Source organism: Neolamprologus brichardi, chromosome 16 (genome assembly GCF_056152115.1).
Source record: "Neolamprologus brichardi isolate AB-2024 chromosome 16, ASM5615211v1, whole genome shotgun sequence".
NCBI lineage: Eukaryota > Metazoa > Chordata > Actinopteri > Cichliformes > Cichlidae > Neolamprologus > Neolamprologus brichardi.
The window spans coordinates 2,597,304-2,620,650 of record NC_142119.1 but is presented as its reverse complement, the minus strand read 5'-3'; the positions used below and the strand labels follow the sequence as shown (position 1 = coordinate 2,620,650).

General features: G+C 38.9%; 1 protein-coding gene across 1 annotated transcript in view; it reads left to right on the top strand.

The window, feature by feature from the left end:
• Positions 1 to 22,694, top strand: part of gpr39 (G protein-coupled receptor 39) — a 42,112-nt gene extending 19,418 nt beyond the window's left edge. The window contains exon 2 of the mRNA XM_006807641.3: positions 20,670 to 22,694. Within this exon, the coding sequence (XP_006807704.2) occupies positions 20,670 to 21,169 (500 nt within the window). The 3' untranslated portion in view covers positions 21,170 to 22,694. The remainder of the gene's footprint in view (positions 1 to 20,669) is intronic.
• The last annotated feature ends 653 nt before the right edge of the window (positions 22,695 to 23,347 follow it).

Below are 23,347 nucleotides of genomic sequence, written 5' to 3'. Positions count from 1 at the left end.
AGAAGGGAATTCACTGGTTGTACTGCGTGGGTGTGTTTACTTATCTGCTCTACAGCACCATGCTATACGGTGGCATGCACTGATACTAAAGGTTGCAAAGACTGGTGTGTGTGAAAGGATCTTAGACTCATATCTGTTTTCAATATTTTGAACTAACATGATTCATTTGTGGTTTGTCGTTTTTCCTTTTTTATTATTAAATGAATCCATAAGAAATGAACCCTTAGATCATCTGGTACTTAATGTGACTCAGTGAGCATCTGTAGGAACAGAGGTCTATGTCTGTAACTTATTAGCTATAATTAGAGTATATCTTGTACTACTTACTCAATGCTTGGACTGCGGGTGTGGCTGTTGACTGCAGACGATTAATACGGCTGCTCAGCTGAGTTGCATCATCAGAGGTATGTGAGGTCTGAGTTCGATGTAGCAAGACGTGTCTCCCGACACTGTTTATGTATTTCCTATTAGGATTAGAGATGGCACGATACCACTTTTTTATGTCCGATACCGATATCATAAATTTGGATATCTGCCGATACCGATATGAATCCCATATAGTGTTTTTTAATCAATAAAACTGTTTTAATATCTTGCTGCTTTTTGTATAAGTTCATACTCAAGTTAAAAAACAACAACAACACTAAAGCTATTCTGTTATACCTGTATGTAAAAAAAAAACACACTGCACCCAAAATATTTCATAGATCAGCAACACTGATCAATCTAATAAAGTTAAACCTGCTCCATCCTCTCTATTCTGGTATTTTAAAGAGTACTTAGCAGAAATATTAAGCAACCTAACTAATAGGGTTGCAAACTCCCAGCAAAAGAAAATAGGGAACCCCCCACCCTCCACCTCGTGATGCTTAATCGACGTAATCAACTTTAATTTGATGCAGGGGGAAAAAAATTCACAGAAATAAATTATTTTTCAAGAATAATTAAATAGATTCAACATCTTTCTTCTACAGAACTGCAGACTGCACAGACGGTATCTTCCCAAAGGAAAAAGGACTATAGCTTACTAGGGTATATTAGACTTAACAGTTACTATATACAGTAATGGACTTCATACATTTTACATCAGATTAAAACTTTGGGTGTAAGATTCAGATAATTATTAAATAATTAAAAGCTAGATATTTTAAATGAGAATAGGAAAGAAAAGTATGTCTTTGTTCCCCCTTTTCCCTGTTCATGCCCTATCGGCCCCCCTGGCTAAACTTTGCTAGATCCGCCCCTGCACAGTTACCAGCCGTCAGCTGCGTAGAAAAAGATCCTGGTGTAGAAATAATATTAAATAAATTCTAACAACAGCTTATCAAGCTTAATAGTGCTGCTGTTGTTCAGCCGCTGGTTTCCTCTTTCTGGTGCAAAGTGGACCAAAAACAAAGAAGAGAGACGGACTCGTGACAGAAAAGCCGATCAGCTGATCATTGATCAGTTTCATGATTGAAGTAGCAGCAGGAGAGAGAGAGAGAGAGGCAGTCGCTCCATATATCGGTTGTTAAGCTTAACGCGGGAATGCTTTACAAACATTCAGAGATGAACTTACACACTTGCTTTACTTCTCTCTGGGATAACTTCCTCGGAGATGAAATGTTTGCTAGCAGGCTACAAATACACACAGCCGCGTGCTACGGTTATGAGCTGAGTTACGCCGTGTCACAAGTTTTGTGAGGTGCTTTTTTGATATTTAATGGATCGGATTACATTTTTTATTTCTCTCCGATATCCGATCCAGTAATTTAGGTCCGTATCGGACCGATACCGATACGTAATATCGGATCGGTCCATCTCTAATTAGGATAAGACTCTTAGGATCAGAGGCTTTTGACGAGGGGTGTCAAACATAAGGTCAGGGGCTCAGAATTGGTTCAGCATTGTCTTTAATTCAGCTCCAATGGGTGTCTTTGGAAAATGTGAGGAGCGCATACATTTTGGACTGTATTTTATTTTTACTGATAAACACCTCCCCAGTGGGCATTCATGCTACACCGGGGTAATTAGGTGATGGGTAAAAAAGTTAAAAGTACAGAAATTTCTGTTGTTGTTTTATTTTTAATATAATTGCTACACAGTAACAAAGACTAAAAATGTCATGAATTAACTGAAACTTTTAGTTTTGTAGATATAGGACAGTCAGTGTTTAATGTCCCAGCTCTAGACCGGTCCAGTCCAGTCCAGACCATCCATAGAGAGGTAACTGATCCATCCAACATTGTCCCGATTGGTGTTTTTCTTAGATTAATGTTCTCACCTGTTGAACTTTAAAGATAAAATGATTAGTTATTAAAAATCACTTGATGGTTTACTCCATCTTCTGCATCCTTTTTTAGAATACACTCATCTATTTATCACATACATCTTTATTTTTTGCCCACTTCAGTTTTAATTCGATTTTAAATTAATAATTTTTTTGACCACCACTCTACACCTAATGACAATAAACAGTCAACCCCTTTCCCGTGACACTGCAAATTTATTCTTGAGATAAGACTATTTTGTAGGAAGTTGCTAGGGGTGAGCAGGTGGGGTTGGAGCAGCTTTTTAATGTCCTGTGGGACGTACTGCTTCAAGGAGCTTTAACTCAAAGAAACGTGGCATCTTTATCACACTGACTGTTTCAAAGCAATTAAAAAGCAGGAGATTAGCAGAGAGGAAGTGCCCTGTAGGTTGACTGATGAACCAGCCAACATGCCATTTTTGCTCAATTTTCTCCATTTGTTGTAATCATTCTTGTGTTGCAGCCACAATGAATTATGGTGCTGTCTTCCTACCGTTATGCAAAGATAATGTAGAGATGTTTTTATTTAAAGCACCAAAGTACGAGCCAAGAAAATTAAAAGCACACCTGTATTCATGTGAATCTATGGGAATCTAGTTTCTGTGTCACCTGGCATGTTGTCAGGACTTCTTCTGCCTGGAGCAGGTGGTGTAGCATGTGTTGCATCGGCTCTGGTTCAAATCGTTAACTCCAGATGTTGGAGTTGATGATGAGTGATTCAGATTCTAGCGTTAAGTTGGATTCTCTGTTGTGGGGTTTGCCTCTGAGTTTCTTTTTTCTCCACTGAAGACTGTGTTTTTCCCAAGTATCTGTTAGCTAGAGCTTGTGGATGTGACAACTTTTAAAGCTGGTTACTGGAGATTTCTCGGGTTTTTGAAATCTGATATCATAAGTAGAGCTTATTATATAAGCTCCACTAGTGTCTGAGGTTGTCAGTCATCCAGGTCATGGTAGTCTTAGTCGAGTTGAACTAAGTCCTTGAGTTGAAAGAAACGGGACTATTTTTTAGATTTTGTCCCCTCCAAAGGGCTGCTGCTTATGATTCTTGGAGTCATCTTGGACAGACAGAGGTTCTTCAACACTCTAAAATTAGAAACATCCTGTCTCGGACGCTAAAAGCAGTTCATGTATTTATTATTTGTAGGCCATGGATACTGTAATTATATTTCAGGACTTCCTGCCTCTGATTCAGGCTCCATGCTTTCTTGTAGTAGACTAAGTCTCTCTCAGAAGGGGTGCTAGCTTGGAGCCCTCTAACGACAAATGCACACATGTTGAAAACCTTGGAACACCTGATTCTGCACCAAGTGAGACTTGAGGTCAAAGACAAACATGATCTGCTGTAGTTTGCAAACAAACAACACACATGGAGTGAAGGATGCTGTCCTCTACTTGCTTCATAGTCTTTGTTTCCCAGATCACAGACTTGGGGAACTGTATTTTTGGGACATTAAGGAGCAGCAGGGGGGCTCCACAGGGGAGTGTCCCGGCTCCATTCCTTTTCATATTACTCATTACTTTCACAGGACTCAGATTTGTATGTATTAGATACAAACATACAATATAAATACAAATCTGATGGCAGCAAGTAAAAAAGCAATAACTAGAAGATGGCTGGACAAGGACCCACCAACGGTTGGAGAGTGGGCAGCCATAGTAAAAGATATTTGTGAAATGGAAAAGATGACCTTTTCTCTAAGACTCTGTAAAGACAAATTTCAAAGATACTGGTCAAAATGGTTTTCAAGTATGCAAAAGGGTTGTGAATAATGTAGGGAAAGGATCTTATTCATCCCCTTCCCATTCTATTTTCATTTAACCTGATTTTCTGGTGCTCGACTGGTCTTAATTCCTTATGATGCTGAATGGACACTTGTATAGAAATGCACAAAAATGTGTGAAAGGGTATACGTCCATGAGTATGCATGTATGCACATGTAGATATGTATTATGTATGTAATGTAGATACTTGAAAGTGTGTGTGAGTATGTACATAGATGTGGGTGTGGGGGTGTATACAAACGAGCAAGATGCACGGTGTGTCTCCAAGTGAAAAAATTACATTTTAGTAACTTCACATAGCCCTGGGTAACACGCCCCCCCCCCCCCCCCCCCCGCCTCTCCATTGTTTTTATTATTTTATTTTCTACTTAGTTGTTTACTTTTTTTCCCCTTGCTGTGTCTGTGTAAATGTTAATGTTCCTAAAAATAAATAAAAATAAAGTAATAAAATAAAATAAATACAAATCGGAGTCGTGGCACATCTAGAAATACCCAGATGCCATTGTGGCGTGTATCAGGAATGGATAGGAATGTGAATATATAGGGCTCTTGTAAAAGCCTTCAGTGACTGGAATTACACAAACTACCTCATGTTAAACACCTCTAAGGCTACGTTCACACTGCAGGCGAAACCACATCAAATCCGACTTTTTTGACTCTATGCGACCCGTATCCGATCATGGTATGACAGTGTGAACGGCACAAATCTGATATTTTCAAATCCGATCTGGGTCACTTTCGTATGTGGTGCTGAAACCGATACATATCTGATGTTTTAGAAAGCGACTGCTGTTTGAACGTTCATGTCGCATTAAATCCGTCTTTTACGTCACCGACACGAGACAGACGCCAATTATCAGCCCCGGAGAAGACAAACCTCTGCACGGAGATAGCAGCCACTGCTCCAAACAGGTCATTGTTAAACCACGGGCTCTCTTTTTTCTCAGTGTCCTTCATTCTCTAATTAATTTGTCAAAATTCTGTCGGTTACGACTGTGCAGAAATTGATAGACTGCTGCAACAACTCCTACTAGCTCTGTAGTCGCCATTTTTACTTCCTTGAACAGAGCGCGTTGTGTGTGACGTCTTCTGTTGCGCACGCGGGCCGCTTTGAGGGCCATGAACCGTTCGCACTAGACAAACACTAGACAGCGTTTACTGTCACATTTTATTTGTAGTGTGAACAACCAGACAAAAAAAAATCTGATTTGATCAAAAAATCGGAATTGAGCATTAAGGCCTACAGTGTGAACGTAGCCTAAGACGAAGGAAATGATTGCAGAGGCCTGTGAAAGTTTGTGTTGTGCACATAGCAACAAAATATAAATATCTAGACTTACATCAAGGTAACAGACGAACTGTTTTTATTAAGAAAACTTGACATCTGTAGTAAAATGTTGCCAAATCAGTCTGTGATGGCAAGTGTTCTGTTCCTGAACAACTCTGATCCCCTTCTTTTTAACATCTTTATGAAACTAGAATCATACTGGAAGACTTCTCTCTCTTTGTTGTAAAACAGAAAGATGCAGATAATCATTCACCCCCACAGCCATCATGCTATTCGATTCTCATACAAATAGCTGATTAGCTATGTCAAATATTTCCCTCTGGGATCAGTAGAATTGTCTTTCTTCTTCATTACCTTGAATCAGCAGATGTGAAATCCTAACGATATCCAAGCTGAGGGATTATGTAAAAAAGAAAAACAACTTCAACCTCTGTACACTTGTTGCAGAGAGAAACTATCCATAGAGGCGAAAGTTGTTCTTTGGCCATAAAAATGTTTATTTCTGCTGTAAAGCTGCATATTTTAACATGTGAGTCTGTGGAAGCCGGCCTCTACAGGACATTTAGGCCTTTTACCCTGACTTCCCTTTTTCAGTTCCAATGTTGATGTTTCGTCACACTGGTGCACAAGAAGTGATAACTTTTCCCACCTGACAAATTTTGTTATCCTCTTCTTACAACCCCCTCACCTACATATGTATACTTGAAGTGTTGTAGTTACTTTTAATCTTTAACTGAACATTATTTTAGACCACAACAGAAATCTCTAAGGTAAGATAAGATAAAATAACAAAAGATAACCAGACTTTACAGGAGATTGCTTCCACTGATAACTTTGAACTATGAGCTTTAAAAATGATTTTGAGCATCCCGCATGCCACAGGTGGCCGCTGGATAAAATTTAGCAGCTTTATAGCTCCTGAAAACTGCTACTGGATATCCTAAATAATGTGACGCTTCCCTCAGAAACTCTCCTGACCAGAAACACAACACTTTTATTTGAACCTGACTTTAAAATAAAAAAGTGAAGTTCTGACATTGATTGAAAAATGCCCGTTCAGATCACTTTACCGTTAATGAGGATAAAACCATTACCACAACCATACCTTATCAGTGGACAGGTAACAGATGGCCAGCAGGACTTGTGTAATAAATCATGCCGGTAAAAATCTAATCATTAAACAGACACGAGGGCAAACTCTACACAAGACTCAGTGTGTTTATGGTTCTGAAGGCATTGTAATAATAATAATTAATTAAGGGATCAACAGTCAAGTTCAAAGATGGCATCGATGGTACCTGGTTATAAGAGCACTGATCCAGTAGCAGCATTACATTTAAAGGTTTACTATCAAATATAAACCTCAGAGAATTTAAATTAATAATCTTTCATTTATGTGTAAACAAACAAACAAACATCAGACATGACTGAAATATTGTATTCTTATACAATAAAATAAAATAGTAATATAATATAAATATAATAAAATAGTCATCAAATGTATGTTTTTATGTAAATTTCTACTTATATTTCTTGTGCTCATTTTGATTTCAGGCAAATCTTTACTAGATTAAAAGAATTATTTTTTATACATAATGTATTTTACTTGATTGAACTACACACGATTCCATTTAGTTATTTGTTACATGTTTGCTGTGTTTATCCTCATTTTTACCAGCTGACACCTCAAACTTCCCCATCTCTGGGAAAAATGAAGTATACCATGTCTTGAGTTTAACTGAGTCTTAACTAAACGTCGCAATTGTCTCCGGGTCTAATTATTCGTAACAACCACCTTGGGATGGGTAAAGGAGATAAGAAGAACCACTTGAGGCACCTCCTCAACCCTTTCCGGGTAAACGTGAGCAAATATGATAGCTTAGCTAATGCAACCCTGCTGTTTTCTTCACCTCTGCCTGGGGCATAATGAGGGTCAGATATGCCAAGTGTCACCTGAGCTCTTCTGCTTTCTCTATGTTGGATTAGACGTTAAGAAACTGGATAGACGTATGGTCAAAAAGCAGCATAGGCTGAAAGTTGGCTAATCTTCTCAAGCTGTTTGGATGACGGAGGATACGGAGACAAAGTGTTGTTATTGTGCTCATCCAATCAATAAGGTATTGTTATGACACCTCAATTTAATCAGAGTAAAACCAACATGTGCTGCAGTCTGAAATCCTCTCCAGCATCAGTGAGATTGATGCAGGACTGTGTTGAGAGTGGTGATTGGATGTTTGGTGTTACAAGCACTCTCAGTGCTGCACTTTTTTAAATGAATTCAAAGAAAGTAATCAGATTTGGGCAAGTGTCTGAGCTGAAGTAGTACTTCCTGCCGGAGTTGGTCTTGAGTGCAATCGTAGGATTTTCCCCGACTTCAGCTCTGAGGTGGTGCAGCTGGGGTTCATGGTTCAAATCTTTTTTTATTTTTAGTCAGTACTTGCAGGCGACATAATAAAACTGTGTTATGCACATTAAAATACTAAATTAATGGAAGACGCAGTAATCTTTCTCATGTGTTTCCGTGATATAGCTGTAATACTAGTCGGTATTTTTGCTGTCGTTACTTTGTCGTGGTCCAGGGGGTCTGGTGGATGCCTGTGCTGCAGCCACTGCACTTGTCCTCCCTCACCTCATTTACTCAGGCTTATTGTTTACATCTACCTGCCCACTCCCTACCTCTGGAAGATTCTGGCCTGCCATCAACTCTTAACTGGAAACTGGTCACAAGTAAAGGCTTCGACCTGCCTCTTTGTGTCCAAGCTTGTGCCTGGTAGACAGACGGAGGATCCCAGCTCCTTACTGCATGCCAGGTATCTTGCAAAGATGTTCCATTGAAATGCTTCTCCAAAAAGTTGTCTCCTAGATTTATTGGTATTTATGAAATTGAAAAAGTGCTTTCATACTCAAGTCATTCCAGTTTCCATGAAGTTCCCAGACAAATACTCAACTGAAGTTCTTACCAACTCCAAATACTTCACACCTATAAAATAAACCTTTTAAATAGAGCTGACTGCTGTGGTCTGGGTCCTGACTCCAAGCCTAGAACTTGTTACTCGTTATGACTTCAAATGAGTTAAACTTTTTTAGTCTTAGTTATCAATTTTTCCCAAGTTAATTTTTACCCCTTAGCCGTAAAAGGTTGATGTGGTGCTGCAGTCACTCAGTCGGGCAGCAAAATGAACTCCCAAGCTTGTGAATGCAATAACTCCAGAACAAAGTGACTACTAAAGGTGTATCTTGATCTTGATTTAGTCTGCGTGTCGTTTGTTCTATGTATTCTTCATCAGATCACATCCTTTAAACATCTGGGAGCATTTATTAAGAATTTAGGATTAGTATTGCTATAAATGCTACTACATATTATCATCAAATCTTTTTCTGTGTGCTGATCACCGGTGCTGTGCAGGTATACTGTAAATCTGTAGATGGTGAACCTGATAGTGAAAATACAGAGTGTAATAATTAACATTTAATTCATGGCATTGTCAACCAAGATCAAGATATTTAACCTGAGAACCGTCTAAACCATTTATGAACTCTCTTCACGTCTGATTAACTTGACGTTGTTCAGCAGTAATTCTTATGTCAGAGGCAGCATCGTGCTGGGAGCTCAGACCTAACAGCTGTGGTGGAGCCGTTTTAACAGGCAGAACATCATCTGCACCCATGAAATGATTAATTGGGAGATTACAAAACCACCACCAGCATCTGTTTTACAAGCGTTTAACTTCCCTGGCAACCAAAACGGGGCTGGAAAAACATATTCCATGCTCGTTCTCGCTATTAATGGCATCAGCTGATGACATGAAAGCAGAGTGAATATAAAACACATTTAAAATGGATGTTTATGGGATCCTTCTTCATAATTGTAATTATAAAATAAATATATGAAGGACCGGTTAATAAAAATGGGGCGTTAAGCAGCGTGGTTTATTGGCCGTTACAGTCTTTTATTTAGTTATTTATTTATTTATTTTCCAGGCATGACCATATTTATGCTGGCTCAGTAGATTGGTTTGCATATTAAATGAGATGAAGTTTGGCTAGCAGAACTTTAGCGTTTATTACAGCCAAATGTTAAATTAGACAAAATTAAAACTTTACTTCCTACTTTTTCTTTCCTTAGTGCCTTCTTTCCTTTTTTCTTCCTCTGTCCTTCTTTCCTTTCTTTCATCTCCCCTTTCCCTTTCTTTCTTTGTTCTCTTGCCCATCTTTCCTTTTTCTTTCTTCCTCTTTTTTCTTCTTCCTTAAATATTTCCTTTCATCTTTTCTTCTGTCCTTTCCTTGCATTCCTCCTTTCCTCTTTCCTTCAGTCTCCAACTTCGCTCACTCCTTGCCTTTATATTTTTCTTCCCATGTTTTTCTCCCTCCTTTGATCCCACTTATTTCTTCTTTTTATTTTTTTTTTTACCTCCTTCCCAACTTTCCTCTCCTTTTTCCTGTTCTTTTCCTTCTTTCTTCTTTTTCTTCCGTTCTTTTTCCTTTTCTGTTTTTCCTTCATCACTTGTATATTTCCTCACTCCTTTGTTTTTTCTTTCCTTCTTCATTTTCTTCCCCCTTTCCCTTTCTTTTCCTTCTTACCTCCTTTCAGCATTTTCCTTTTTCCTCCCTTCCTTTCATTAGCCCATTCCTTCTAGCTTCTTTCTTCCCTTTTCTTCCTGTCTTCTTTTTCCTTCCCTCCTTTTCTTTTCCATATATTCTTATGTTCTTTCCTTCTTTGTCCCTAACACACACGGTTGTTTTTATATATTGACATGTGCATATTTTTTTTATTAGGGTGGCAAAACACGACTCTCTGGTGCCTGGCTGAGTAAATGTTCTCTGAGGTGATTAGCTCCTTTATGAATAACACTCCTGTGTGACTGATTTCAGTGTTTCAGGTGGTTTAATAACGCAGGAGCTCCTGTTAGCCGTCAGATTGATTCTTTGTGGCTTTCCTCTTGTGGCTGATTGAGGAAAGATCGTTGTGTTTGTGCCTGACAGACTCATAACCGCCGTTATATCTTTGCAGTGTGAGCTGCTTTTCATGGATAACATTTAATGAATTCAGCGCTGTGCAGAAACAGCCTTAATTGACCTTTTGTGAAAACTATTTGCATTCGCTGTTCTTGGTTTAAATTAACCTTCTACCTCTCAGAAGGATGTTTGCTGTGAAGGAAACACAATTTAGTCCACAAAACCTTGACTAATGTTTGCATATTTGTAATTAAGGATGTTTTTTAATGGCTCATATCTACCTGGCACTATCTGAGCTGGCCTGCTGGTTAAACTCGCCCATCTGGCATCTCAGAATCTCATTATTATGCAGCTAATAAGCCCAAATTTCCAATCTACAAAAACCCTCTTTATTCTCTCTGTGGGAGGAAATCATCCACTGTGCTTGTGTCGGATAGTCTCTGGGTTCAAGGGAAATTTGTTCTCAGCGTCGCAGACTTTGATGGTGTTTGCCTTCATCACAGGTTGCTTAGGCTTATTATCCACAGGACCACAGGAGCGTCTGAGGAGAAATCTAACCAGATCAATGAGACAGCTGCAGGATTATTTTCTCACGGCAGTTTCATTTTCTTTTGCTTCAGCAGTGGTTTGTGGTTAGATTGAAGTCACTCTAATATGAAGTCATTAAACGTGCAGTTTTTCATGCGATGTGTGTTTGAAACGTACTAAATGATCAAAATTGTGTCTGTTTAATTAAATATCAAGTTTTATACTAGAAATTTTTGGTTAAAAAAAATCTCCTTTTATCACCAGTCCCTTTAAATAAAGGGAAAGGGAACTAGTGCCATAGACTAAATACTAAATGATCCAAAATCAACAAAGCCTAACAGATAAAATGGGAAAAGCAAGAAAAAGAATAAACAACAACAAGGGAATCAAGGAGGAAAAGCAAGAGGAAACGGGCAAGAACAATGGAAAATATGGAGGAAACACAAGGAATAATAAGGAGCTAAACAACAGAAACAAAAGAAGAAAATCAAAATAAAACACAGAAGAAACACAGAAGGAAAACATGGAGGTCAAGCAAGCAAAATAAGAAGCAAAAGAAAGTAAAACCAAGGAGGAAGACACAGAGGAAAGGGACGATTTGGAGGCAAAGCAAGGGAAAAAGAGGAAACAGACAGAAAACATGGAGGAAAAGGAAGATCTGTTTTCTGATAATTCACTGGGTCAAAATCATTTCCTTCATATACAATATGAAAATGTAAGTCATATATAAGCTGTTCATATCACACCACAAACAGCTCCTCAAATCAGCTGCATAATCAAACAAGTGAATAAGCTTATTCGTTAACTTTTACCCTCATCAAGCAGATCTGAATAATTTCACTCCACGCTCATCTTCTCCTTCATTAGCACTCTTCAGTTGGGTAATTGTATAGATTTGACATAAGCTTTAAATCAGTAAGCAATCAGGACCGTCGCCACCGGTGAGATCCAGTCATCAATCAGGTGTTTATCAACAAATACTGGTGAAAGGCTTCACTTCTCTCAATTATTCAGCTCTTGTCTTTGAGCTGTTTCCAATCATGGAAATGAAGGGCGCCGGCGATGTGGCGATGCCCTCTATTTGAGAAAGCCCCCCCACCCAACGAGTTATGGGAGAAATTTTGTGTTTATAAGTGGCTCACTGAGCATCCGTGTGCAGGTTTATGCAGCCAGTGTGGCGCTTCTGGGATTTCTAAAAGAGTCAAATCAGTTGCAAAAGTTTTCAAATGAGTTTCTCCCCGTGCTGAATATTTATCGGATTATCAGGCGGACTCAGGTGTGACCCCGTCCTGATACTCTCACTGATTCACTGGGATGTTGTAGTGGTTTGTTTCGCTCTGAAATTGCATCTAAAATCTAAAACAGCATTTATAACACCCATGAGACTATTTTAAAAGATTTGTTTTTAATAATTAACTAATTATTAAAAACAATTTAATTACTATTCACTTCAGGTCGAGTTACTGTTCAGGCCTTCCCTCCCCTTCCGCCAAGGATTGTTGGCAATTTGATAACAGAGTTACTGATAAAGTTACGGGCTACAGCATGGCGTCGCCTATTGGATTTTGAAGCCAGACGTGACCATATTAGCAGATAGATTAGTAAGCTGTGTTTTCCAGCTGTGGGTTGCAGCTGTCTGTATTGTTATGAAGCCTCTTGGCGTAGCTAATCAGTAAACTTGGGTTCATTCAGTTATCTGATGAACTGTAAAATTTTGTAAAACGTTTCCGGTTTTACTGAATAAAAGAGTAATCAGCAATATTTTTAAAAAGGCCACAAACAAATCAATAAATTCAAGCCAATTCTGTTCAATTGTATTTATATAGAGCCAAATCAGAACTATAGATGACTCAAGATGCTTTATATTGTAAGTTTAAGACCCTACAATGATACAGAGAAAACGCCAACAATCATGACTCCATATGAGCAAGCACTTGGTGACAGCAAGGAGGAAAAACTCTCTTTTAACAGGAAGAAACCTCCTGCAGAACCAGACTCAGGGAGGGGCAGCCATCTCCTGGAACCGATAAATCAATAAACAAATCATTCTCCTGAAGACTAATGCAGCCAAGAGTCTTTTTACAGGCGCCCCCTGCTGGTCAGTTAAAAAAAATCCAGGTTTACGACATGTCTTGATGCAGGCTCAATCATGCAGGTAAGGAAATCCCAAAAAGCTAATTCTCTTCACCTTATTCACCTTTTTCAATGGGGCTAGTTTAATGACACACTCCCAAAGGGATTTATGTGTCCTCCCATGGACCTTTCACTTGTTGGGCGAGTGTGTAAACCACAGTATTTCTTGTATGAGCTACACAGAAAAACCCATCCGAGGACTGAAAGGGGAAGATTTTCCATGTAAATGAAGCAGCGGTCGGTCTGATTTCTTTCTCTTTTTTTTTTTAGCCCTTATTAAAAGTGTAAATCATACTTATGCCAGGCAGAGACTCGGCTCGCCCCCTTTTCTCCTGCTGTGAGCTGCACAGAGGAACTGGGAAGCTCAATCAAACACACTCCGATTACAACAAAAAGACAGACAATTAATTGTTCCAATAATCTCCTTTAATTGCCTGCTAATTAGCAGGCAATTATATTTTGCCTGGCAGAGAGACAGTGAGAGTGTGTGTGGGAATTTAATGTCAACGAGTTCAGGAACATCACTGATGAGGGCATCAGCTGAGATTGGAGTTTTTGAGGAAGGTGCATTCAGTGTGAAGAGAGTGACATTAAAACAATAAAGATTTTTCAATGACATGAAGGAAGGCTCATGCAATCACATGTTCAGCTGCATCCTAACTCCTCTGCAGGGGCATTACTGATCTGTGCTGACTCAGGGGCATATTGCCAGGTGAACGTCTCGGCTGTGATCAGCGAGCCGATGTGATAGGTAGATCTACGGGGGGAAAAAAACACCTTTAAAGAAAGAGAGATACGCCACTTCATGATCTGCTGCCAGGATTCGATGATGCATCCAATCCGTAACCTGCTGCATCGTTACATTTTTAATGCAACATATTGGAAATATGAACTTTGCAGGTTTTAAAGTACAAAAAAAATTTGCCTCGATGCACCATCCCTCCAGGTTTTACTGAAATTGAATCAGTGGAGTGTGTGATATCTATAGTGCCTTCATATGAACAGTTAGGATCATTTATAAGGCTGTTGGGATAAAGGATGGCAGGTCTTCATCAATTTAAGTGTAGGAAAGTGGCATTTTTTTAAAGCTATGATGTCCCACTGTTAGTGGAGCAGGACTGGAAGGACCCACTGGGGATGCATATTATGAGAAAAATGTGTGCACTTACCCCAGTTAGAGCTGAAATAGTCAATCCTCAACAGTATTGGTAATATTCAGTCAAAAAAAGCCCCAAACTTCTGCTAGGTTTGGTTATAAAGTGCCAAAAGAAACAAGCAATTAGAAGCCAGACTGACAATCCTGGAGATTTGAACCTGAGGCTTTGGGAGCCCCACAGGGTTCGTGGCCCCGGGCAGTTCCTGGCAGGAGAACCGGCACTGCAAGTCTCCAACATGAACACACCTGGAGTGCATCCACATCCAGCTGCTTAGATTTATAAATGTGTGTGGTTTTATGTGCTTTAACCGGTAGTCCTGAATAAAATTGCATTTTTCATCCAAAACAAATGTCAGATTGGTGGAAATTATCAGTTTATGGCTGGGATGGGCAACATTTTTCCTCTGAGTTTCAGACTGACTTATAAAAGGAAGGGGTCTCGCACTGAACAGAAAAATAACACAAAGTGCTGAAAAATGTAAAAATCCATGACTGCTGATAGACAGGACTCCCTGCTTTACAATAAGCCTGGATCCTTGTTTCATCTCTAGTTCTAGTCTGAGACCTGACATACAGCCGTGGACTTTTTAAGCATCAGATAACTGCTGTCTTTAACCGTATCTGTCAAAGTCAAGTTAAATTCTTTGTCAACGCTGTGAAATCACACTGTCTTCCAGCAAAAGAAGAAATAGGAGAAGCTAAAAAAATGAAACTAAATTGGAGAATTGTTGTTTATTCACCTGTTTCATTGTGAAAGTAGTGAAACAGTGGCGTCTCTGATCTTCTCTGTGCTGCCTACAGTTAGTTAGATGTCGTTCTTTTTGTTGTTCTTTTTGAGACAACACAGGGAGGTGGGTGCTGCAAATATGAGTTTTTCAGTTTTCCATTAGAAAGTTGTTTTAATATCTAAAAATAAAAATATGTCAGGATTCAACATTAGATCAGATCTTCAGCCTTTAATGACAGTTCCTCCCCTCTGCAGACTTTTGAAATGCCAGAGCTCAAAAATGCATCATCCTCCCACACTAGGAGGATCTGGAGATTTGCAGCACACAGGACTTCATTTTTTGCAGTAGACTGTCATCAATTATAACTCTCCTTTTTTGTTCACTGACATTTGAAAATCCTCTTCAAAAAATATTCAACCTGAAAATCTCCTGAAAAGTATTTCCTTTCTTGTGCTTTTGTCATTCATTTTAATCTTCTGGTGATCTGCTTATTGCTAGTGCTCCTATTGATGGTCTAGCTGGATTTAGCAAGAACTTTGGTTTGTTTCTGGACTTGAACTCAATAAAAAGTCAAAACCAGAGATCACATGCAGGGACCAACCTTAGAGACCAAGCCTATGGACTGCAGCGACCAAACACATCGCTCAAAACCAAAGACTAAACCCAGAAATCACAGAGACCAAAGCTAGGGACCAAATTCAGAGAGTAAATCTGCGGAACAAAACTAGGGATCAAATCCAGAAATCCCAGAGCCCAAACCCTCAGGGACTGAGAGTTGAAACATAGATCAGTGGTAAACCCTCACTTTGGACTTCTAGCACAACACCTGCAGTTACTGTTATGACCTCATTAACCCATTAATCGATTGGATGCTCCTTCGGTTCTCAAGGTCCAGCTTCAACTAGATTAATCCACCATTTTCTAACATAAAACCATAAAATCAGACTTGAATTCTCTTTCTGCCTCCCTTCACACTTGACTGCAAACCTTTTTCTCAGTGCGCTCTGAAGGTGAAGATGACAGTGTTGTCACTTATTAAATAAATTGCTTTGGCCAGCTGACCAAATTATTTCTGGAATCTGGAGAAGGTCATAAACAGAATATATTTCCGGATATTTTTTAATAAAAAGACACTTTAAATTACCTGAGAGGGTCTAATTATCTACCAAAGTGTCAAGGAGAAATGACTCAGAGCAACATGAATCTCTAAAGTTGTTTTTATCTGTGTCCGTCACCTCTGCCTGCTCATTTATTTTTGTATTCCAGCAGTGTTCCTTTCTTGTGACTTGTCTTCATCTCACTTTCTTCCACTTTGTACTTTCACTCAGATGAACCCTCTGTCTTTACTGTCTTCACAAACCTTGATTTGAATTCCTCTTTGAAAGTGATCAGAACTACAGTTATTACCGGTGACATCTCTTGGTATTGATTCAGACTGGTCACGGTACGGCTGGCCTTAATGAACAATACCATGCATGTGAGTGTTTTCTCTCTTTTGCCTCCTTTTATCCTTTTATCTTAAAGCATTAAAAGAATTTAACTTGGGGGCTGATGCTGTCTGTAGCTTGTTTTCTTCAAACTTGATGATTGTTCTGAGAAGAATCCCTGCAGACCACAAAGTGTTTGGCTGACGACAAACATGATGCAGAGTGCTGCTTTCCACTCACATTTCTTCATCACCTCTTGTTTGCGTTGTTTAAAAGCCTGCTCACAAACAAACCTGTTTTTTATGAGGCCAGTGACCCTGCTAGGCAACAGCATGCATGGCTCTGGGGTTGATCCTTCCTAACAGAGAGCAAACTCCAAGTCACATCAGCAGGCAGGTGGGCCAGCCTCAGGTCCTGCAGCGAAGCTGTGTTTGTACATGGCGAGACCCGACATGAAGCTGCAGGGCGTCATGAAAAATTAGTGTCTGTGTCTGGAAAATAAGACGCATGCATCTGATGGGGACAGCAAAAACAGACAGCAAACTGTTTATTAAAGGACATCTGGATTCTGTATTTTGAAGCCTTAACGTTTTTGTTGAAGGTAGAAGTGACCATATTTGGATATATTTGATTAGCAAGCTGCATTTTTTAAAACACAGGATAAAATCGCCAACAGCAGACACAACCGAAAAGTTCAGTTCAGTCATTCAGCTTAGCAGGGATCTGACCACAGCTCCCTGTCAGTTATTTTTAAAAACTCTGTCCTTCTTACAGCTGTTACAAAGAGAAACGCATCCAAAGAAGGTAAAGTTTCATACCAGGTTGAAGGTAAATATATATATATGTGGACATTTTATGTCTACGAATGAGCCTCGTAGAGCATCAGTTATAGGTACTTCAGTGTTAGCATGCACCCATGTTCTTGACAGACGATCACTGCTTCACAACCTGATAAACATGGTGGTCATGGCCTCAAAACTAGTCAATGACCAACTGAATACTCCTGGAGCTGCTGTGAGAGGTTGATAGCTAAATGATCCCCTGGTCAGCACCTGTCACTAGGGAAAATGTGCATTCCCCTAGCTTTGGTCGCTAGCATATTACTGCGGTCATCGTTTGAATGGAAGTAACAAACTCTGTCCAGCTGTTCTCTGCGCTGTAGTGAAACTGAAGTGTGTGCCCCAACCGAAAAATGCAACGCAAACATTTCCAGTTTGTGTTGATTATTTTGTTCTGTTAATTGTGTTAATTATTAAAATATGGGCATGTTTTTCAGAAGTTCATTATAGATGTTAAAACATAAACATTATGATTTGAAAGGGGCTGACCCACCCATCGGGGCCTCCCTAAGCTGCAATAACCAATTTGGTCATTTTGAAATTAAAATGTACTTTTCTGAGTTCAAAATGCAATTTTAGTTACTGTTTTTTTTTTTTTTAAAAAAAGTAAAGTTTTAGTGAAGTAAAATGTCTTTTCAGACTACTTTTAGTTTGTCGATTTGGTCCATTAAACCTTGGCGTCTGTAAGACTGACTGACATTGCCATACATTGAGGCTAGGCTATAAAACAACAAACAACATATATTCACTTTCACTTTTTTGGCTTGTAAATGTGACAGATAAGTTAATGCAGCTTTTTTTTTTTTTTTTTTTTTTTTTAAACAAGACGCACGCTTCAGGCGCTCATGTTTTTAGTCTAAGATAAGATGGGATATAAAACAGAGGAACTTCAGCCCAAAAAGCCCATTAAAATGCATTTCAGGCTGCCAGAATTCCCAAATTTCTGTCAGGTTTTCTGAGGCAATGCCCTTGATGTCTTTATTTTGAACTATTGACATCTCTTTATAAAGTCTCTAACATCACTGGCAAACCTTAAGGCAGGCTGCAAGGGATCAAAGCTCACTGACACTTGAGATTAGCATTAAACTGAACCTGAACCTTTTTACACAAACACTAATGAGTGCACTTAGTCTGCATGTGAGAAACACAGAGACTGATTTTTCTGTTTTTTTATTCTCTCTTTTCATCTCTTAATAATATCAGGATGGATGATTCTCCCACCCTGCGTCTTTGGACATGGTGTTATACATGAAAGTGTTTATGTTTGTGCTCCTCAGCAGGACGCATTTGTCTCACATCAGATAATTTTGTGAATGCAGAAAGGCTGTTTGGTCGCAGCTTAATCCCCATTAAAAAACACTGCAGGGAGACGGATAAACAGCAGAGGAGAGACCGGGGGTGTGTTTGTCCTTTCAGAGAGTTCAGGGCATGACTCAGACATGAATGATGAAGTGTGAGTAATTGCAGTGGTGTATTCAGATATTTCACTTTAATGGGCTCTCTGTATATTTTTACATTTATTAAATGTCATTGTATTGCTGACATGTGAATGGATTGTAACTTAAAACAGGAAACCTCCCATGAGGTCTGTGGATAGATTTGTGCATGAAAATGTAGGCCGATCCATTAAGATCCAAAGGATGTGAAGCTTATAGCTTTAGAAATGGAGTCAAATACTGTGTTAATGTAAACAACCAACTCGCAAGATAAAGACAAACTAACACTGGTTCAGATAATATTTTACTACTGACAAGGTTGGTGAACAAATTTGCGACTGTTTGTCATCATCCTGAACAATAGGTGTCACCGCTCAGACCTCCACATCAGCGCTGGTGTAGCGGGAGAAAAAGTCAAAACCGGAATCAGTTTTTTTTTTTGGTTTGCTCATTTATATATATATATATATATATATATATATATATATATATATATATAAAATATGAAATATTTAAGTTTACTGTATTTGCTGTAAAAAAGTTTGTGTAAGAAATAATATAATTTGTAGTGTCAAGCAATTTTTTTGACAGATTTCTAAACGTAAATAAATATATAAAAATAAATTGGTTAACCAATCTACATAACTAATAATTAAAGTTGTCCTCTAAAATAAATTGACACAAATGCACTAATATGTATAATTCAATTTTAATTATTAATGTAACTGCGATGCATAGATAAAATATCAGCTAAATTTTCTCAGTTTTGATTGGTGTTATGCTGTGAATAAAGTATGAATTTATTATTTACCATTTACCATGTCCCAGCTCTTTTGGAATTGGGATTGCATTTCAAGTAGAGCAGTGCGATATGACCAAAAATATTTATCACGATATACATTTGAAAATTTGCGATAACGATATAACTGACGATATAATTGACACTAGACAAAATACTTTACAACTCCACAACTTTATTAGTGCAAACCCCCCCCCCCCCCCCCAAAAAAAACACATCAATGTATTTTCACTTAAACAAGCAGCTGTTTTTTTTTTTTTTAAATGCGCATTAAAGCTATATAAAAATTTAACACTGCAAATGCAAATTCCTTGCTGACAGTTTAACCAAAAGGCATTTCCAGTGGAAATTGGCCGACATATCCTCAGCATAACCATGTATAATATCCACAAAACTTAAAAAGAGGTTATACACACACAATACGGTAACATTATGTTGAAGCACAGTACGTATCACTCCGCGAGGCTCCGCCTACGATAGCCGTAATGCTCCGACAATCCATCAAGCAGTGCGGCTTCGTAGCTTAGCAACGTCGCACTAAAACATTTGACAGATTTTCGAGCGCCGTGTACATAAAATCGTCTCGAGGTCAGTAAACACAACCAGAGTTCAAACATAAGGCACACGGGATTATAAGGGGCACTGTCGACTTTCAGAAAAATCAAAGGATTGATTTTAAGTGTGCCGTATTTTCCAAACAACACGGTAATAACAACGGCCCGCTAGCATGCGCTACCAAAAATAGTGCTTTGTTGTGTATCTGACGGACTAAAGCTAAACCAGTTCCACACCAGTGAAGTTGCAGCATTTTTACAAAACAGTTCTGGTTCATCCGTTTTATTCAACGATCCGCTTTCGCCCTTCTCATTCTCCGTCGCCGCCATGCTTTTTCCTCCATGTGCGTGTGAAAACAAAGGCACTGCACATGCGCGTTTTCCCCATATTTTATCGCGATATTTCATTTTATTATCATTGCCCAACATTATACCGGTATTACATGGCCCAGCCCTAATTTCAAGGGTAAAGTTGAAATACTTTTTTGGGAATAAAGGTGAAAAACTGTTATGAATAAAGTCAAAATATCAAGAAAATAGCTGTTTAAAGAATAAAGGTGGTGTTTTAGCTCATCACCCTTCCTTTGAGTAAGTTTGATTAAACATTTTCTTTTTAACAAACATGTAGCATATTAAATGTTTTGTCTTGTTTCCTGTCTTTTTAAAATTATTATATGACATTGAAAGACACAATAGTGTTTTTAAAAAAGTCATCACTTCTCTCATATTTATTCTTTTTGTATTTTTCTTTAGTTCTCATTGTTGGATCCTTGATGGTATGCTGGCTTCCCAACCAGATTCGCCGTCTTATGATGGCCGCTATGCCCAAGTCCAACTGGACCATTACCTACTTCCGGAGCTACGTCATCCTCCACCCCGTGGCCGACACCTTCTTCTACCTCAGCTCTGTCCTCAACCCTTTCCTCTACAACCTCTCCTCGCGGCAGTTCAGGGACGTATTCATGCAGGTTCTGCGGTGTCACCTTACCATCGCGCATAAAAATCAGTCCACCGTGCAGTTCAGGGCTGCCCCCAAGCAATCCCTTCAACGCCCCCTGCTGCTGAAGTCACTGCGTCGAAATAGGTCGAGTCGCACCACCGTCGCCAAAGAGGAAACGCCTTCATCCTTTACGACATTTCAGTCGCAAGATGACTCGGGACTGGGCACAGATACTCAGACGTCCATCATAGGGACTGAAGAGCAAATCTTGGAGCTCAAGAATAGAAATGTACCATCAGAGTCGGAAATATAGCCTGTTGTGCGAGTCAATGGGAGAAACTGCTTTATCCATGGATGCAGTAACAAGTATTCAGGGTGTACACAAAAAACATAGCACAGGGTGTCTCGAAAGGACATTTACCTCCAGTGATAATGTTAAAATATAATATAGAATAGCTTCAGTTAAAATTAAAGGTGCAGACTGGAGGGTTTAAGGACTAATCTGTGTTCTGCATTCCAGAGAGGGGAATTTTTTATTAATATTTTGGCTCACAGATGAAACTGAAAGTCACATTATGATCACCAACCTTCAAGAAGGGAAAATGCTGTAAAATAACAATGGATTTTAACATTGATTAACCCTACTGTTAGCTATGGCAGGCCATGATGTCAGCACAAGGTCACATCCAACTATTAATCTGAAATAGTATTTAGGGTATTTAGCTTTAGCACAGTAACTGCAAGCTGCTTTGCAAACCACAACAAGCCTAGCTCTGCTTTTTAATCTCTTGTATGGTTCAATTGATGTTGCATCTGGCTCTTAATGCAGCTGTATCAATGTCAGGCTTTCCTTTTATGTTCAAGAAGGGCAGGAGGTCCCAAATCAGGGAGTAGTCAAAGTTGGAATGTATAATAAAAATTAAAAATAGAAATCTAGTGGTTACAATTAGTAACTTAGAAAAAGTGTTTTGATGCAATGATGTTGGGGTTCTAATGGAGTTAATATTAACTTGCCAACACCTCACAGTCTCTGGCTAATCTGGAATAGCTGGACCTTGGTGTAGATGGGCCCAGCTTTGAAGCCTGAAAAGCAAAGTCGACACAAAAACCTGCATTCTTTTCAATGGCCAGCAGGGGGCGACTATAATATTTTGCTGAATTTATGACCTTGTTTTTGGTCATACTGAGTAAAACATTAAGTGCATTTTATAAATAATAAATAATAATCATTATTAGCGTCAGAAAAGAGGATAAAAGGATTTTACAAACCAAAGGGTGAAGTGCCCTGTGGTTCCGTCCATAGTTTTTATACCAAAGGTGTAAGTTAATTAGTCAATCGATGTTTAAGATGAGTGAAGGGCCAGCAGCTGAATTAAATATAAAGCACTTAGAGGTGAATTCTGCAGCAGTGTTGAATCAGAACATTTGTGTGACTTGTTTCTACATTTATATTTAATGGTGAACTCTAACAGTACACTAACACATTCAGTTTAAACTTAAACATCTTAAAACACCTAACCTCACGGGGGAGTCGGTTTAGACCTGGAGTAATTTGGCAAAATGAAGTAACTGAGTTCACGACCCAGCTCGATTACAGAGAGGGAGTTCACACTCTGAGTTAAGTTGGGAAATCTTTTGGTTTTTGTGCCGTAAATGTAAGAAACTGTGAAACTTTAATTGTGCTGACTCAGGATTAAATCTGGCTCCTAATTATTTCATTTGTTTACTCTGTAATGTGTAGGTATGTACATATCTTAGATACATTTTTTTTGTTGGAATAAATGTAACTATGCAACTAATCTTTGAACTCGAACAATTCAATTCATTGTGACAAATAAATGAACGTGACTTTAGACTAAAGTGTTCCTAACTGAACTAAGAAACTTTTACACGGTACTTTTAGCATCTTAAAACTGTCTTTTACACAAGAACATCATCCCAATACTGTTTCCTTTTTCAGTGTCAAAAACACAAATGTTCCAGTGCTATTACTCAGTTAAATAAATTATACTACCCAACTCACGTCTGTCAATCGGATTGATTTCCTCATCACTTTGGGCATTAAGTCTCTGTCTCACGGCTGGAGAAGAACCCACAGGAGCAGTTTTGCAGGTGTTGCTCCTTTTCTGGGGTCATCTCGTTGCCTCTCGAGTGCACCTGTTGTCACTTTGATTTGCACCAAAGCAGGTGAAATGAATTCAGAAATGTTCATATGCAGCCTTTTCACTTAAAGGTTAGATTCAGCTCACTACAGAAGAACATAAATACAGTTAAATTCTTATCATTTGCGTGTCTCAAATATGCAAAAGAAACGGAATATTTCCATTTAACAAACTATAACATCATTCTGCTTTCTGTGTAGCATCTGGGTTACCTGCCACCATCACATGCTTCACCCAGGCGTCTGCAGAGGTATGCATGCTGATGTGTAAGCCTTCCTTGATCTGTATTCTTGTCTGTTCTCGTGCACGCATCAGTCATCGTACTGCTC